The sequence below is a fragment of the Erpetoichthys calabaricus genome, chromosome 10, assembly GCF_900747795.2.
Source record: "Erpetoichthys calabaricus chromosome 10, fErpCal1.3, whole genome shotgun sequence".
NCBI classification, from domain to species: domain Eukaryota; kingdom Metazoa; phylum Chordata; class Cladistia; order Polypteriformes; family Polypteridae; genus Erpetoichthys; species Erpetoichthys calabaricus.
Window position 1 is genome coordinate 159,855,712 of NC_041403.2, and position 16,711 is coordinate 159,872,422.

The window sequence follows — 16,711 nt, forward strand, 5'->3', positions numbered from 1 at the left end:
TTATTTTTTTCTTCTGACTATAAACCTTGCTATAATAACCAGACACTAACTTTAAACAACCAGTACAAGAGGTGAATGTAGAGTCTAAACATTTACCTTTGACATCTCTCAAAAGCCTGCTGGTGTTTATTTTTACCCCTATATACAAAATGAAACCACATTATCTTTAGCATTTTGCTTCGCAGTGGTTGGGCTCCTACATCCCCGAGAAAGGGTGCCAGCCCTTGGCAGTTTCTTTTTTTATGTGAGTTAGCAGCAGATGGCTATCTGATGGGTGAAACTGGAGACTATATTATTGTTTTTACTCATTCCTCATCTGAGCCTGATTCTTCAGAGCTTGGTGGTGTGGTAGCCACTTCCTCTTCCTCTGAACCCTGTCAAAGATTGAAATCAAGGTTATTTTTCATCAATAGAAAGTCATATGTCTGATAATAGAAGTGGCTTGGAGTCAAAGCAGACACCTAAAGTTATGAAAATAGATATCTGACAGAATGTGTTTACCTATGCATAATGAATCTTGAATATTTATAAAACACTTTTGGGAATTTTCACACAAGACTGATTTCTATTGTATGAGAAACATTTGAATGCAAATTAAAACAAAACTGTCCTGAAGAGATTTTTGCACACCCTAAAACTGTAAACAAAGCAATTGCTCTTTGTAAAAGATGTGCTAATAAAAAAAAGAATAAACGATTAAATCGCTTTGTTCATTATAAATGTAAATGCAAGCAGAGTACCGTACCTCACTCTTTTTGTCCTTTTCTGAATCTGAAGAACTCTCATCACTCGATACGAACTCTTTACTCTTGAAGCTCTCATTACCGACAGAAGCTGGCACCTTCACTGGACTTTTAGAAGGCGGCTTTGCCTTTTTATTGTCTCCTTTTCCTTTGCTCTGTTTTTTACTCTCTCTGTTGGAGGAAGATAAAGAGTGGAAGAAAAGAAAAATTAATATAAAAAATTGTAAAAGACATAAAATGAACTACAGTGGAACCTCGGTTTGCGAGTAACTTGGTTTACGAGTGTTTTGCAAGACGAGCAAAAATCTATACTAATAAAAGGCAAAGCCCTCACTGACTGACTGACTGACTCATCACTAATTCTCCAACTTCCCGTGTAGGTGGAAGGCTGAAATTTGGCAGGCTCATTCCTTACAGCTTACTTACAAAAGTTAGGCAGGTTTCATTTCGAAATTCAAAGCGTAACGGTCATAACTGGAACCTCTTTTTTGTCCATATACTGTAATGGACTGCAGCTTGCTGGCTGTGGGAGGCGGAGTTGCGTATCGCGTCATCACGCCTCCCACGTAATCACGTGAACTGACTGTGAACGCAGTACGTACCCAAAGAGCGCTGAAGAAAACATTCATTACACAATTGAGAAGGCAGCGAAACAATAAGAAGCGAAGCATGGTGTAAACCGTAAGTTTAAATTAAGTTTATAGAAACGCTCCCGCTGCCGTTTGCAATACCATATTTGCGAGATACAAGTTTAATGAGAAGACACGAGGTATAAACGAGATTTGGATCACTGTGTAACGGATTTAAAATTGCTGTAGCGAGAAACTTTGAAGTGCCCTGTCTTAACTAACATTAAATAAAGCCGTGGACATCGCAACATCACACAAGAGAGCGGCTCACGTGAACTGACTGAACGCAGCACGTCGGAAACAAAGCACCGTGTAAACCTAAAGTTTAAATTAAGTTCATAGACCTACAAAAGGTTGTCATTGATTTGAGGCAAGATTGCTTTTCTCCTGTACAACTATACGTTGCATTCTCAAGAGTGTGCTTGCACGGCTTGGTCATATTACAACCGGAGTGCTGAACTGACAACGTGGTATACAAAGAGAACTATAACAATTGTAATATCCATCCATCCATCCATTTTCCAACCCGCTGAATCCGAACACAGGGTCACGGGGGTCTGCTGGAGCCAATCCCAGCCAACACAGGGCACAAGGCAGGAACCAATCATGATACGTTATTTTTAAAATGTTTCCTTTTCTTTTTCATAACCTCTTTAAAACACTACTTCTCCGCTGCGAAGCGCGAGTATTTTGCTAGTTTTTAATAAATTTTGACTTGATAAACGAGCAAGGTCTTGCAGTACGAGTAGTATGTATACGCTTTGTCTGCTGAGTGTCATGTGATCACAACTGAGCTGATGGTTTTTCTCTTTCGCTGTGGGATTGTGGGCAATCATCTCCTATTCTCCGTCTGAGTCAGCGTGCCTCACTCATATAGTCAACATTCGTATACAGTTTACTACAGCATTAGCATTGTGACTGTGTGTGTGTGTGTGTGTGCTGTGACGTGCGAGTCCCCATCTTGCACCCTAAAACACAAAGCTGAGTCTCAGTACTTTAGCAACACCAGCTTTATTCAGCTTGAAACAGCAACAGCGCGGTTATTTATACACAGACACAGCAGTCAGGCAGGGCCCTGCACATTTATAATGTTCCTTGTATCACCCATCGATGGCAGGCGCTCATAGCATGGCCGCGATCTTTTCAGATTCGCTTTTACGGTGAACTGCTACAGCGCTGGGAGACTGCGATTGCTTTGGGATGCTCTTCTGCGTGTCGTCCCGTTGGGTGCAATCCCACAAGAGTTTAGAAACTCACACCGGCCATGATTCTTTTCAAAGGTAAAGTGCAAGTTAATTTGTTTTATGTATTTTTACTTTATATTTTGTATTAATCATTTTTATATGAATAGTTTTGGGTTGTGGAACAAATCATCCGAGTTTCCATTATTTCTTATGGGGAAATTCACTTTGATATACGAGTGCTTTGGACTACACGTTTCCGGAACGAATTATGCTCGCAAACCGAGGTTCCACTGTATTTGAAAAAGCATAAATAATGTTTAAGTGCATCTAGAAAATAAAGAATATACAGAAAAATACATTTTCCTAATTATTTTTAACCTTCAAGGCTGTTAGTGGGATTACCATTAATAACTCTGTAATGTTAAACTTAGAAAGTGTAACAAATAACAGTACATTGGATGTATTTGGTTAATTTGAAAGGTTTTTGTAATCTGCAATGTCCCACTTTAATTCATGATTTTGGGATGTATAATAGCATTAACAGTTATACTACGGGATGGGCTGTTTTCATGATTATACATCCCTGCAATCAGTAATGCTAATCGTAGACAGAGTTCTTAATATTCTACATTTATCACTGTGCAGGATAATTTTAAAAAGTGATTACAGTTAAGCAATGATCAAGATGCATTTACAAGCCTTGGAAGAAAATGACCAAAAAATAAATCATGCTGCAAATTTATAACATTACTTGCAGATATGGACACATTTTGACCTGTACTTATACAACTATTAGATAATATCTTTAAATAGTAAGTCATACGAAAAGTTCTGTACAGTGTTTATTACTTTATTCACAGGTTTAAGAGTGTGTGATTTAACAAAATGTTTAAAGGGGAGGGATGATTTTTTAGTCAAAGATGGGTAGAGTTTTACAGCTCTTCTACTACAATAACCAGCAGGAGGCAGACAGATGACAGACTGCTTTCTCAGATTGTCGCCAATTGTCAACTTTCATCTTCTCGTAGAAATACACAAGCTTGAAGTCAAGGTAGAAGCTCAATGCGCCAAATTAAGGGAAGTAGCCAAAACCTTTGTAGTCAAGTGGACCCTCCAAAGTGGTACTGTGACCCTTTACCAGACATGAATTTTATCGATGATTAAGCTGACCAAGAACTAGATAAACACTGACACAACAATGTCAGAACCAAACATCTGCTAAAGCTCTGCTTTTCTTCCTTTCACACACTTGTCTGAAATTATCATTCAATTATATTAATTATAATTTGTGTGATTTGCATGGATTTATTTCAGTTCAGTTTTGTTGGGTAAGATGTTCAGCTAGTTTTTGGGATCGTCAAACAAAAGTGTAGATATCACCTATGGCACATTACACAAGCCACGCATTAAACTTAAACCTTGAGCAGGCATGACATTACCAAGGTAGAGATGAAGAGGTGGAATAAAATGAAAATGTAACAAAAGAGTAAAAAGATGATTGAAATGTACAAATTACTGGAAGTCTTTAGCTGAATCTGATAATGCCAATATTCCATCATATGATCACTACTCATATTGAATAAATCATATTTAGAAAAAATAAATAAAAAATAAAAATCCATCTTACTTTTTAGAAGAGGCAGAAGCAGAACCTCCTCCTGATTCCTTGTAATCTTTCATTGCTTTCTCATAATCTTTCTTGGCTTCTTCAGCCTTTCTGTCCCAATCCTACCCAAATTGTAAACAGGATTACAAAAACTGAGTTAATCAACACACTGCACATGCTGCTATTGATGAAGGAAGCAGCTGTTTACATTCAGTACTGGAGCAATTCTAATTCATTCAGGAAATCCTATCTGAAAAATGTTACTACAATGTGTTTGGCAAAAATGTAAAGAAATCTTGACTAACAGCACTAATCTAGATCTTAATTTATGCCAACTGCTGCCAGCACTCATGGATTTGCTAACTAAAAATAAGTGATGAAGATTAAGCTAGACATTCAAATCAGGCAGTCCTTTACATCACGTAAAAGTCTACTTACAATACATTCGGTGTTAACTTTCAACCTCAAAACAAAATTAATAACAAAGTAAACAAATTTGCTTTTTTCTAACAGTGGCAGAAATGGGCATGATGGCACAATTAAGAGACCACTATAGCTAATACTACCAAATCCTCTTCATGATATGCACCTTTGGACACAGGCTTCCACTAGGTGTTAGGAGGCACTACTGGGACTTTTGCCGGTAGCCTTGAGACCAGGGCTGTGGAGTCGGTAGATAAATCCTTCAACTCCGACTCCACAGCCCTGCTTGAGACTGCATACCATGTTGATCCCATTCCATTTTAGTAGGCACACCATTATGCAAGACGTTTTATGTTCTTTGCTTCTTCTTTCGGCTGCTCCCGTTAGGGGTTGCCACAGCGGATCATCTTCTTCCATATATTTCTGTCCTCTGCATCTTGTTCTGTTACACCCATCACCTGCATGTCCTCTCTCACCATATCCATAAACCTTCGCTTAGGCCTTCCTCTTTCCTGGCCGCTCTATCCTTAGCATCCTTCTCCCAATATACACATCATCTCTCCTCTGCACATGTCCAAACCAATGCAATCTCGCCTCTCTGACTTTGTCTCCCAACCATCCAACTTGAGTACATTAGAGGGTCAGCTCATTTCTAATCTTATCCATCCTCGTCAAACCCAGTGCAAATCTTAGCATCTTTAACTCTGCCACCTCCAGCTCTGTCTCCTGTGCCACCGTCTCCAACCCATATAACATAGCTGGTCTCACTACCGTCCTGTAGACCTTCCGTTTCACTCTTGCAGGTGCTCTTCTATCACAAATCTCTCCTGCCACTCTTCTCCACCCAGTCCAATCAGCCTGCACTCTCTTCTTCACCTCTCTACCGCACCTTTTGTTGCTTTAGAATGTTGAACCCAAGTAATTAAATTCGTAGACCTTCACCATCTCTGCTCCTCACATTCACACTCTTCCACCACCTTCCTTCTCATTTACTCACATGTACCCCTTCTTACTCCTACTGACTTTCATTCCTCTTCTCTCCAGTATGTACCTCCACCTTTCTAGGTTCATCTCAACCTGCTGTCTACTTTCACTACGGATTAATAATTATAATATTAACCCATATAACATAGCTGGTCTCACTAGTGTCCTGTAGACCTTCCCTTTCACTCTTGCTGATACCCATCTGTCACAAATCACTCCTGACACTCTTCTCCACCCACTCCACCTTGCCTGCACTCTCTTTTCACCTCTCTTCCACAATCCCCATCACTCTGTACTGTTGATCCCAAGTATTTAAACTCATCCATCTTCACCAACTCTACTCCCTGCAAGTGAACTTCCCTTTGGTGATCAATAAAGTAAATGCTTCTTTTCTGTCTCTCCTTCACTAAATTGTGGCTTTGTTTAAAGATACAAACTAGGTTGACTACCTAGCATACATTTCTGATGCTTAACGTAAACTGAACACCACCACCCCCCCCACAATACTGTGTATACACATATATCCTACCGTGTATTTTACATATACACACTCAAACACATTTTAGGACACTCAGCACTTTGTTTGCCAAAAACAGGGACGTGTTACATCTTAGACTTGAAATATGCAATTTAAAGTTTACGGTATGCAAAAGTTTTAAAGTGATATTACAGTCAGCAATTGGCATTGGTTTTCTCTCTTATATTGAGCAAAGAAACTTTGACTCGTTTTAATGTGTTTTTGATCTACTGCATTGCATTAACATGCAATTTCTCATTCATCTCAGTAGAGATTCTGGCATGACAGGCTCACTACTGGCACACCCACCAAAACTGCAAATTTGAATATAATAACAGTTACTTTGATGTAAGCAGCAACTGGGGGTTGAAGATGTTTAGTCAAGCACCCTCTTCTTTACATAGAAATAATATGCCATGAAAATGTTCACATATAGCTAGAGCTAGAAGACTGCAATTCATCATTTAAGCATTATCCACATTTGCCACAGCCAAGTCAGAGACAAAGAAATGAAGGGCTAATATGTTGTAACTGGTTTTGCTAGCAGTCTGGCTAGCAGACAACATAAGAAAAGGATAAATGCTTAGTGGGTAGTTTTAATGGGAGGCTAATTAATATTCTGAGACAATAAGATAATCAGAAAATAAACACTGAAAAAGTAGAAGTTAAACAAATCAATGACAAAGACACAATTTGTGTTGTCACGGTGTGATGATAAAGTCAGAAGTCGTTTATAAACATGATTTTTTTTTTTTTTAACTTGAACAAACTAAGCTCTATTTGATAATGAAACATTATATGTAATTATAATTTTTTTTTTCTTCAAATAATCACACTTTATATCCAAGTTTGCCTGCATAGTATACAGCATATTCATAGTAAACATAAGTTTAAACAATACTAAGGGTAATGATGTAAGCATTTGAATATCACAGCAATTTTGTTGTCAATCTTTTTTATTAATGTGTGTTCTCGGTTTGTTTAAAATAACATTCAAGACTGGCTGAAACCTTCTGATTTTATATCCATTCCTTTATTTTTTTAATTGAAAATCTTCAATCTAGTATATACTAGGGGGCTCCGCCCCCCGCTCGCCAACCCCTGGTGTTGGGAATGAGAAAGAGCGTGATGTATGAATGAGATATAGAATAGTGTGAAGGTGTAGATGATGCAAATAGAAAGCAAACAATAAAGTGTAAAGGTTTATTGGAAAATGTCTTTGCACACGCCGTTTAAGTGTAAACGGTAATTCCAGGTCAGAACTTGTAAGGTCAATGAAGATGGTTATTGTCGTGATCAGAGTCAAGTTTGTCAGAGCTTAGAAAGAGTTGTGTCTCTCCAGGAAGTAATGCAATGACTTGAGTATTTATGTTTTCCACATTAATATTTTTTGGACATAATATAGTGCGTAGTGTTAAAAGGGGCATTTGGTCTAATGAGATTGCTGTTCCAAATCTGTCTGTAACTAAGTCGGTGCAGATAAAGGCTTGAGGAATTGTAATAATATCTGGGAGAAGTCTATCTGTATTGGTGAGTGTACCATCTCCCAATTGTAATAACCAATTGTTATGATCTGGATGTGGACATCGCATGTTTTGTACTAACTGTATCTTTTGAAAGCAATGCCAATTGTCTGCATATTTTAAGGTGCACTGAACAATAGCTGAGCGCATGGAATGTGGAAGAATAGCTAAGCACTGTCTAAAATCTCCTCCTAATAAAAGTACCTTTCCTCCAAAGGGAAGATCATTATTCATAAACGTTTGTAGAAGTTTATGAATGGTGTTGAGTAAGTGAGTGGATGCCATTGTACATTCATCAATAATTAACAGTTTTGCAAGACGGATTTCATGTGCAGTGCCACTGTTAATGTTCATAGTGGATATCGATTTGTAATATCTAATGCAGTTCATAAAGATTTCACTTTCAGGTACATCGTTAGTTAGAAGCTTCTGTAGATATTCAGGATATGAATGTAAAGGAGGCAGTCTAATTTGACCGTTTTGATAACAACGTGTAAATTCATTACTTGTATTGCCAGTTGTTTCTTCAGGGAAGTTAAGTGAATGACAATGATTGCAAATGACATTCATTAATCCCAATGAATTTTCCTGAATAGTGGACTCATTATTGAACGCGTTGTCAGCCACGTTTATTTATTTTGTCCCTTCGCTGCCGTTTCTGTATGTCTGAGGCGGGAGGTGTTTCGTTTTGAATCCGTGCCTGTTTCGATGCAGCACTTTGAGACGCGCGCTGTATGCGTCTACGTTCAGTGTGTCTGTCCATATGCGCTCGTTTCTGATAATGTGTTAGTTGAGCTTTGCGTTTTTGGAGCCGTGACATTTTTTCTTCCGGAGGTTCAGAAGCGCGTTGTAAGCGCCGCCATGTATTTTCTTTTTTCATGCGGGTTCGTGTGTTTGGTCCCGTTATCCGAGCCGTATCGTTTTGTACCTGTGATCGTGTATTTATGACCTGTTTGTTCTTCAGCGTGAGAAATATGGGTAAGTAATAAGGAGGATCGCACTCACTGTTAATATGGAGCCTTTTCTGCAGTTGAACGGTTAATAGTGCTTCAGTGTAAGGAGATCCACCTATGCTGCATAGTGTGAAGGTGTTGAGATGACGTATGTTTAATACGGACGGGCACTCACTGTTAATATGGAGCCTTTTCTGCGGTTGAACGGTTAATAGTGCCTCATTATAATGAGATCCACCTATGCTGCATAGTGTGAATTGTGTTTGGTCCCGTTATCCGAGCCTTATCGTTTTGTACCCATGATCGTGAATTTATGACTTGTTTGTTCTTGAGCGTGATAAATATGGATAAGTAATAAGGAGGATCACACTCACTGTTAATATGGAGCCTTTTCTGCGGTTGAACGGTTAATAGTGCCTTATTGTAATGAGATCCACCTATGCTGCATAGTGTGAACGTGTTGAGATGACGTATGATTAATACGGACGGTTCATTTAGAAATGGGTCTTTGTGTGTAGATTTGTGCATATTTGCGTTGTTGATTTGTTTCAGGGTGCACCGTTCCAATGCGATGCAATATTTGTCCACATATGCGAAAGCAGTATGGGCCATTGCCTTTTGGTGGTCTGATATTTACTGCGGTAGATGCAAAAGCAAATGAACTATTGTAGGATCTAATGCAGTTCATAAAGTTTTTACTTTCAGGTACATCGTTAGTTAGAAGCTTCTGTAGATATTCAGGATATGAATGTAAAGGAGGCAGTCTAATCTGACCCTTTTGACAACAACGTGTAAATTCATTACTTGTATTGCCAGTTGTTTCTTCAGGGAAGTTAAGTGAATGACAATGATTGCAAATGACATTCATTAATCCCAATGAATTTTCCTCAATAGTGGACTCATTATTGAACGCGTTGTCAGCTAAGTGGCGCAATCGTTTAGCAGGTGTCTGCGGACGGTTCCTTTAGAAATGGGGCTTTGGGTGTCACTTCTTATTGATGTTAGTGTGTTTGTGGGTCTGAATCGTCGTTGTTGTGAACGTTTCGTGTGCCATGTCCGTAGTCTGTCCCGTTTCGTCTCTAATGGGCTTGGTGTGGCGGTCACGGCTTCTTTTTTTTGGTGTGGTAGGAGCTTGTTGAATCCTTCTCTTTGTGTGCGTCCCGTTTCGTGTGCAATGGGATTCGTGCGGCGCTGTGTGCTTTGCCGGCGTCTGGAGGGGATGTTGCTTGGAGGGGGTGGTGGGATTGGTGGGGCGCGAGCGTCTTCTTTCTTTTTGTGTGCCAGGGGCTTGTTGAATCCTCCTCTTTGTGTGTGTCCCGTCCGTTGCTTTGGGGGGGGGGGTTGCGGGTTCTTTTTTTTGTGTGGCAGAGGCTTGTTGAATTGTCCTCTTTGTGTGTGTCCCGTCCGCTGCTTGTGGGGGGGGGGGGGGGGTTGTGCTTGGAGGTGGGTGTGGGATTTGTGGGGCGCGAGCGGCTTTTTTTTTTTTTGTGTGCCAGTTTCGTGTGCAATGGCTTTCGTGCGACGCTGTGTGTGTCGCCTGCGTTTGACTCCTTTTTTCTGTGGTCGCGGCGCCTCATTTCTTTGACTCCTTTTTTCTGTGCTCACTCCTTTTTTCTGTGGTCGCGGCCGCCTCTTGCAGCGCCTCATTTCTTGGGGCGCCTGCGCAGTACATCTTTTTGCGGCTATGGCCCATGGCCAGATGTCCCTGCGTCCATCCGGTTTAACATTCTCGGTTAGTAATGTGGATAAAGCAAGCATTCATAAAATTAATATGTATGACATACTGATAACATTTAAAGGTAAAATAAAGCAATTACAGTTAAAAAAATGAAATATGGGGATGCAATATTTTCTAAAGAAATCTGATAGCACTGGGGGTCTCTTCTCTGGGAAAATAACACTGTCTTAGCCGCCATATGATCATTTACATCCTATTTTATTGTTTACAATTACATTCTTTGTGATTAAATCAATCATATTATTAAATTAACTGCTTCATCGTTTTGATTGTTATTACTATTTTGCACAGGGCTAATCTGAGTGATTAAAAAATAAATAAATAACTTTATCACTAAATGCTGCTGCATATTCCCCTTACTGCCAGATGGGATTCCAGTATGGAACAACGGAATTAAAAAACTACCACAAACCTCCTTCTTCTCTTTACTCATTCCCTTCCACATTTCTCCAGCTTTCTTGGAAATCTCTGTTACACTGATTCCTGGGAAGTCAGACTTGATCTTTTCCCGGTTTGCATTCAGCCACAACATGTAGGCACTCATTGGCCTCTTGGGAGCACCAGGATCCTTTCCTTTTTTACCCTGAGTCAGATGTAAAGAGTGGAACCATTTTACAAGGAGGATATTTTAAAAAGGGAAAGACAAGTACAATGTATGCTTACTCCAGTACCTCAGCTTTCTTGTGTGATTTTTTTTCTGGTTTTTCCTTTACTACTTTAGCTTTTTTTGGTGGTTTCTTCTTGTTATCATCACTATCTCCTTCCTCAGCACTGGAATCGCTCCCTGTTGCATTGCTGTCGTATCTAAAAAGAAAGATTTGTTTAAACAAATGAATCTATTACAGACCCAAGAGGAGCTTAGGAATATCATTGAAGTATTAGGACAAACACAAGGGCCAGTTCTGAACAGTACACTGAACGCATTGTCTTAAACTGGGTCAATACAAAAATAATAAGTAAACTGACACCCACATATTTATTTGGATATTAAAACGGAATTGAAGTTACAGAAGAAACTTTAATGCAGGAAGAAAATGCAACAGTATAAAGCCTAAGCATCAAATTCAGGTTTGTAATGGCTGAAGCAGTAGTGTTAAAGACTACATAAACCCTCAAGAAGTGGTGTTGGTGAGGCCAGTAGGGGGCGTTCACCCCATGATCTGAGTGTGAATCCCAATACCCCAGTGCAGTGACAGGGACGTGTGCTGTAAAAATGGTGCTGCCATTAGAATAAGATATAAAACAGACGGCCTGACTCTCTGTACAAGATCCCCGGGTATCCTTCATACAGAATAGGGAGTATCTCCGTATCCAGGCTAAATTGCCCTAAATGGCCTAGTCATTCTAGCCCCATACTCATCCCTTGTCTCTGTCTCTCACACCACTTCATCACCTAATAGCTTAAGTGTGGTGAAATGTACTGGCGCAAAAATGGCTGCCGTCGCGTCATCCAGGTGGTTGCTACACATTAGTGGTGGTTGAAGTGATTCCCCACTCACTATGGAGAAGTGCTTTGAATAGTGAGAAATGTGCTATATAAATGTAAAGAATTATTATTTATTATGAAATCAATCAGACTAATGAAAATAAGTGTCTTTTAATAGGGGGGGTATGTATAATAAGCAACTGGAACTATTTACAAGGATAATGGGAACAAGAAAATAAACTGATGTCCTTTATATTTTGTGACACCAAACTCAAACAAATAGTAAAACTGATGCAAGTTAGAAACATGACAACAACAACAACAGCATTTATTTATATAGCACATTTTCATACAAAAAAGTAGCTCAAAGTGCTTTACATAATGAAGAAAAATAAAAGACAAAATAAGAAATTAAAATAAGACATTAGTTAACATAGAAAAAGAGTAAGGTCGGATGGCCAGGGGAGACAGAAAAAACAAAAAAACTCCAGACGGCTGGAGAACAAAATAAAATCTGTAGGGGTTCCAGGCCACGAGACCGCCCAGTCCCCTCTGGGCATTCTACCTAACATAAATGAAATTGTCCTCTTTGTATTTAGGGTTCTCATGGAGACATGAGACATTTCAATTAAGATCATAAAAGACACAACTTCTTCTAATAGAAAACTTGGGTGACAAATGACATTTCATTTAGTTTAAACACAAATGGACAAAAGACTTAAAAGACAAATGCTTAAAGACTCTCTCTAAACTATGGGAAAAACTTGTTTATGCAATAACCTCAGGAGTCATTTTATAGCTTTTTCCTGCTGTATGTATGTCATATCCAATTAACATTTTCTCGTTTTAAAAACAACCTTTTTATACAGCAACATAAAATGTAATTGCTGTTGGCACTGAGAATTGTGCACAGAAATGACAACATTCATACAGGTTGCTGGTAACATTCTTGAAAGCTCTAAACAAACACTGTATGACTTGACTAAATTTTGAGACCGCACATTAGTGGCCATAGTACACAGTAAGAGAGATGGCACTTCCCAGCATTCTAAGCCTGGCTACAGTGCATAATAATTTGATCACTGAAAAGTGCACAAATCTGTAACCATGCAATAACTTAAAATATAATAAAAACACAAGCAACATTAAAACTTTATTACAGCAAATTAAAATCGTACAATTAAACACAAAAGCTTCTTTTCATCCAGTAAGCAAAAGTTGTATTTAAGTTTTACATTATGATATTGTACATACGGACACTACCCTTCTACTACTTACATATCGTATAGATTTATTTAATAACTTTATCTTTTTTACTTATTCATTAAAATTGTTACCTAATCTTATGTGTTTTTTATTTTCTCATTACTTTCTCTTTGACAACTTGTAAAGCACTTTGGGCTACATTCTTTGTATGAAAATGTGCTATATAAATAAATGTCGTTGTTACAAAAAATGAGTTAAGGTGCTATGAGCATTAAAATGACTTACTCTTCAGCAACATCATCATCTTCCTCTCCTGGGTTAAAAGATTCATCTAGAAAAACAAGCAAAATAATTTTAACACATTTTACTTTTGCTCATAATGCAAAAGAAGAAAAAAATATAAAGAACTAGCTTTAGGTCAATGAAAGAAAAAGATCTGACTGTGCAGAACTACAGATATTAAACTGAAATTCAAAGACTATGGGATGGTGAGGCAAAGCACACATTATCTAAACCCATCTTGTAACTAACAATGCCATTTTTTTCTAAACACTCCACCCCCACCAAAGTAACAAACACACAGTCTTAATGTTTATAATATAAATACATATTTACATATATAAGCCAGTATCTGTAACCACTCAACAATAACATATATTTACAATTTACAGTGGTTTTATGAAATAAGAGGAATAAAAAAAAAAGAGAGAGATTTAGTGTTTCATTTTAGTGACGGTTTTTCCATAAAAATTCAGAAATTTTGACACTCCCCCCACATGTCTGAAAACTGCTTTTTTCATACCTGAACACTTTGGGGGTGGATACCTTATGAAGGGAACCACGTAACTGAACAAATTTTTTAAATACAAGAAGTACACATGCATTTGTATTTCAGTATAGAAAAACTGACTTATTACACCAAGTCTTTAAATGCTTTTGTTTTTCATAAGAAAAAGTAATAAAAATGGAAAACACAGTTTGCAAGGTGAACTTTGATCTTGAAAAAACAAACCTAGACTTATTCAAAAGTTTAATTGCCATTAAAAAGCACTCTTTGTGAACCTTGCAATGAGCTACAGTTGAGCCTTGTAGATTCAATAGGAAAAAAGAAATAGCTCATTAAGAAATCATTCTAAATTATAATATTAACGTTTTTCATGCCTATATCTTCAGAGTAACTTATTTAACAAAAAATACTTCTGCTCTCTGGAAGAAAGATGCAATTCATATGCAAAATGTCATCAAAATCAAAAATGGTGATGCTAAAAGACATTTGTTAAATTAAAATGAAATGACCTAACCCACTCTTTAAAGCTCACTGATGATTAAGAAAATCATGCAGAATAATATTAAATCTCATCGGATATGTAAAGAGAGACCTAACCAAACACCAAAAAAAAAAAAAAAAAACACTATATACTTCAAAGTATTCTAAACAAAGGTTACAGAAAAGTGTCAAGTACCAGGCAAAAGGAAAACAGAAGGTTTATAGATGTAGTGAGACAAGACAAGCAGGTGATGGGTGTAAAAGAGCATGATGTAGAGGACAGGAAGATATGTAAAAAGAAGATCCGCTGTGGCAACTCCTAATGGGAGCAGCCGAAAGAAGAAGAAAACTCAATGATGATAAAAAGGAACCAGCATTGGAACAAGTGCGCCATCTTGTGGCATTATCGGATAAATACTCCATTGTAGTAATTCTACAGAGGGTTACAGTGTTCGCAGAGCTCACACGTGATGCAACTTCTAGAATGTATCAGCATTAAGTATCACGGAATTAGTTTATAGACTTCTGATATAGCCAATACTCTCAGATCTACAAAATTAGTCTTTTTATATTCATTTCAGTATTTATTTCTGTGAACTACAAACAAAAGTATTTAAAAATGACTATCCAATTTATTTAATGAACATTTAATTTACAAAGCAAATTTGTAGATTTTCTTACTAATATTGTTTTTGAAAAAGCTGCTCACGATGAAAGCCCAAGGTGTCAATGTATTGTTTAATAGCAGAATTCAGTACACTTCCTAAAAAAATCCTTATATAGAAACACAATGTAATGATGCACAAATACTTTTAGAAGCATATTTTTCTGTTGTAATATATTCTTGCCATCAATTTCCTGGAATATGCAGGAAGCAATGATTTATATAGACAGTGCATATTCAAATTTGGTGGCAAGGATTTCCAATTTCTTTGCTTGGAAAACATGCTTTTTTATAAAACACTTTCTCTTACTATTATTGCTTTTATATTTTCATTTTAGAAAAGTATTACAAGCACAAAATGTACCCGATAGACGTAATTCTAACCTCTTTTGATGTGCAAATGAGTACATGTGATTTTGGATTGAAGGATGCGTAGGAAATCCTGAGACATCAGGGGTTGTTAGTTTCTCTCTCAATGCACTTACCAGTCTCATTACCAGATTCATCACTGCTGTCATTCGCTGCCTCCTCCCGTATCTTTCCTTCCTCCTTCATCCTCTCTAGGTAAGCATCATGCTGATCTTCATCAGAATCTGAATAGGCATTGTCATTACCCTTAATTCCCTGCATGGAAACCAACAGTATTATAAGTCAGAAGTGGAATTTGCATATTATTTAAGACATTAAGTGCAGGGTTAATTTTTGTTTTAGTTGTTTTGTTTACCGTCAGAAAAAAATCATCGTGCCTATTTAATGTATCTACAAAGGTAAGTGCCTGTATTAAGAAGTAGTGCAAGAACAACCACTGGCAAGAAGGTAAAAGTGTCAGATTTATGATACATGTGCACTAGACCATGGTATATCTAATGCCAAATGGACTATTTTGCATGTTTCAATCATGATAAATGCACTTTCTTCTCCTCCCCAAGTATTAGCAAGGCTTTATCCTGACCTTTATTTGTATTCAAGTTAGCATGTAAAGATGCACTTTTACTCCACTTTCAATACCTGCCATTTAAATGTAATTTCTTTTGCCTAACTTGGGAGTTGCTAAAGTGAACTGAAAATTTTAAACTTAAATCTTTTGAGTTCATTTTTTTCCCTTTTTTGATAATGTAATTTAATCAGAAAAGTCTTTGCAATGGTTCATGCTGGTAATATTCTACAGAAAATAAAGTCTGACTAAATAAACTATCAAGTGTGTGTGTGGCATAATGTTCTAATTTTAAATCACACAGGCAAGTAACTGAATTAAAAAGCAGTAAGATGTTTACTGCTGACTGCTTCAAATTTAGATACTTGGATGCTGGAGCAAACAATATGTATAAGAAATTGTATCAGATTTCATAATGTTTACAAACCCCAACCACATTATATATATGACAGCTTCTAGATTTTGGTAAGCACGGATTAACAAATCATTTTATAACACCTATCAAAACGTCCCTAGAAAAGAAAAAAAAACTATGTAAAAGTAAGAAATTTACCTGCATGTCTAAAAACTTGAAATTTAATACTGCCTACCAGAGCTAAAGGTTCCCTCAATAAGATACTTACTGAAAAACCATAGCTCTTAAAATGCTGAGTCCTTAACAGCCACACTTGGAATATTCACTGGCCTCAAGGTAATATGCAATTCCCAGAGGCAACAAATAATAGAACGGATTTTTCCATTTCAGACCAGGTGTTTGGCATGTCTGTTTAAATATTCATAATTTCATGTGTGTTTCATTATATAGTAATACGGCAAACCAAACACTACAATGCAAAAGGAATAATACAACTGTCTGACCAAATGTACAACCCAGAAAATGCAACAAGGAACTAGGATAAAAATTATTATTATTA

The 16,711-nt window shown here is 37.5% G+C and overlaps 1 protein-coding gene across 1 annotated transcript in view; it reads right to left on the reverse strand.

Annotated features, from left to right (window-relative positions):
- Positions 1–231: 231 nt before the first annotated feature.
- Positions 232–16,711, reverse strand: part of LOC114659666 (FACT complex subunit SSRP1-like) — a 67,581-nt gene continuing 51,101 nt past the window's right edge. The window contains exons 10-16 of the mRNA XM_028812267.2: positions 15,349–15,487; positions 13,218–13,263; positions 10,972–11,104; positions 10,713–10,883; positions 4,184–4,284; positions 746–914; positions 232–374 (exon numbers count right to left, since the gene is read on the reverse strand). Of these exons, the coding sequence (XP_028668100.1) occupies positions 306–374; positions 746–914; positions 4,184–4,284; positions 10,713–10,883; positions 10,972–11,104; positions 13,218–13,263; positions 15,349–15,487 (828 nt within the window). The 3' untranslated portion in view covers positions 232–305. The remainder of the gene's footprint in view (positions 375–745; positions 915–4,183; positions 4,285–10,712; positions 10,884–10,971; positions 11,105–13,217; positions 13,264–15,348; positions 15,488–16,711) is intronic.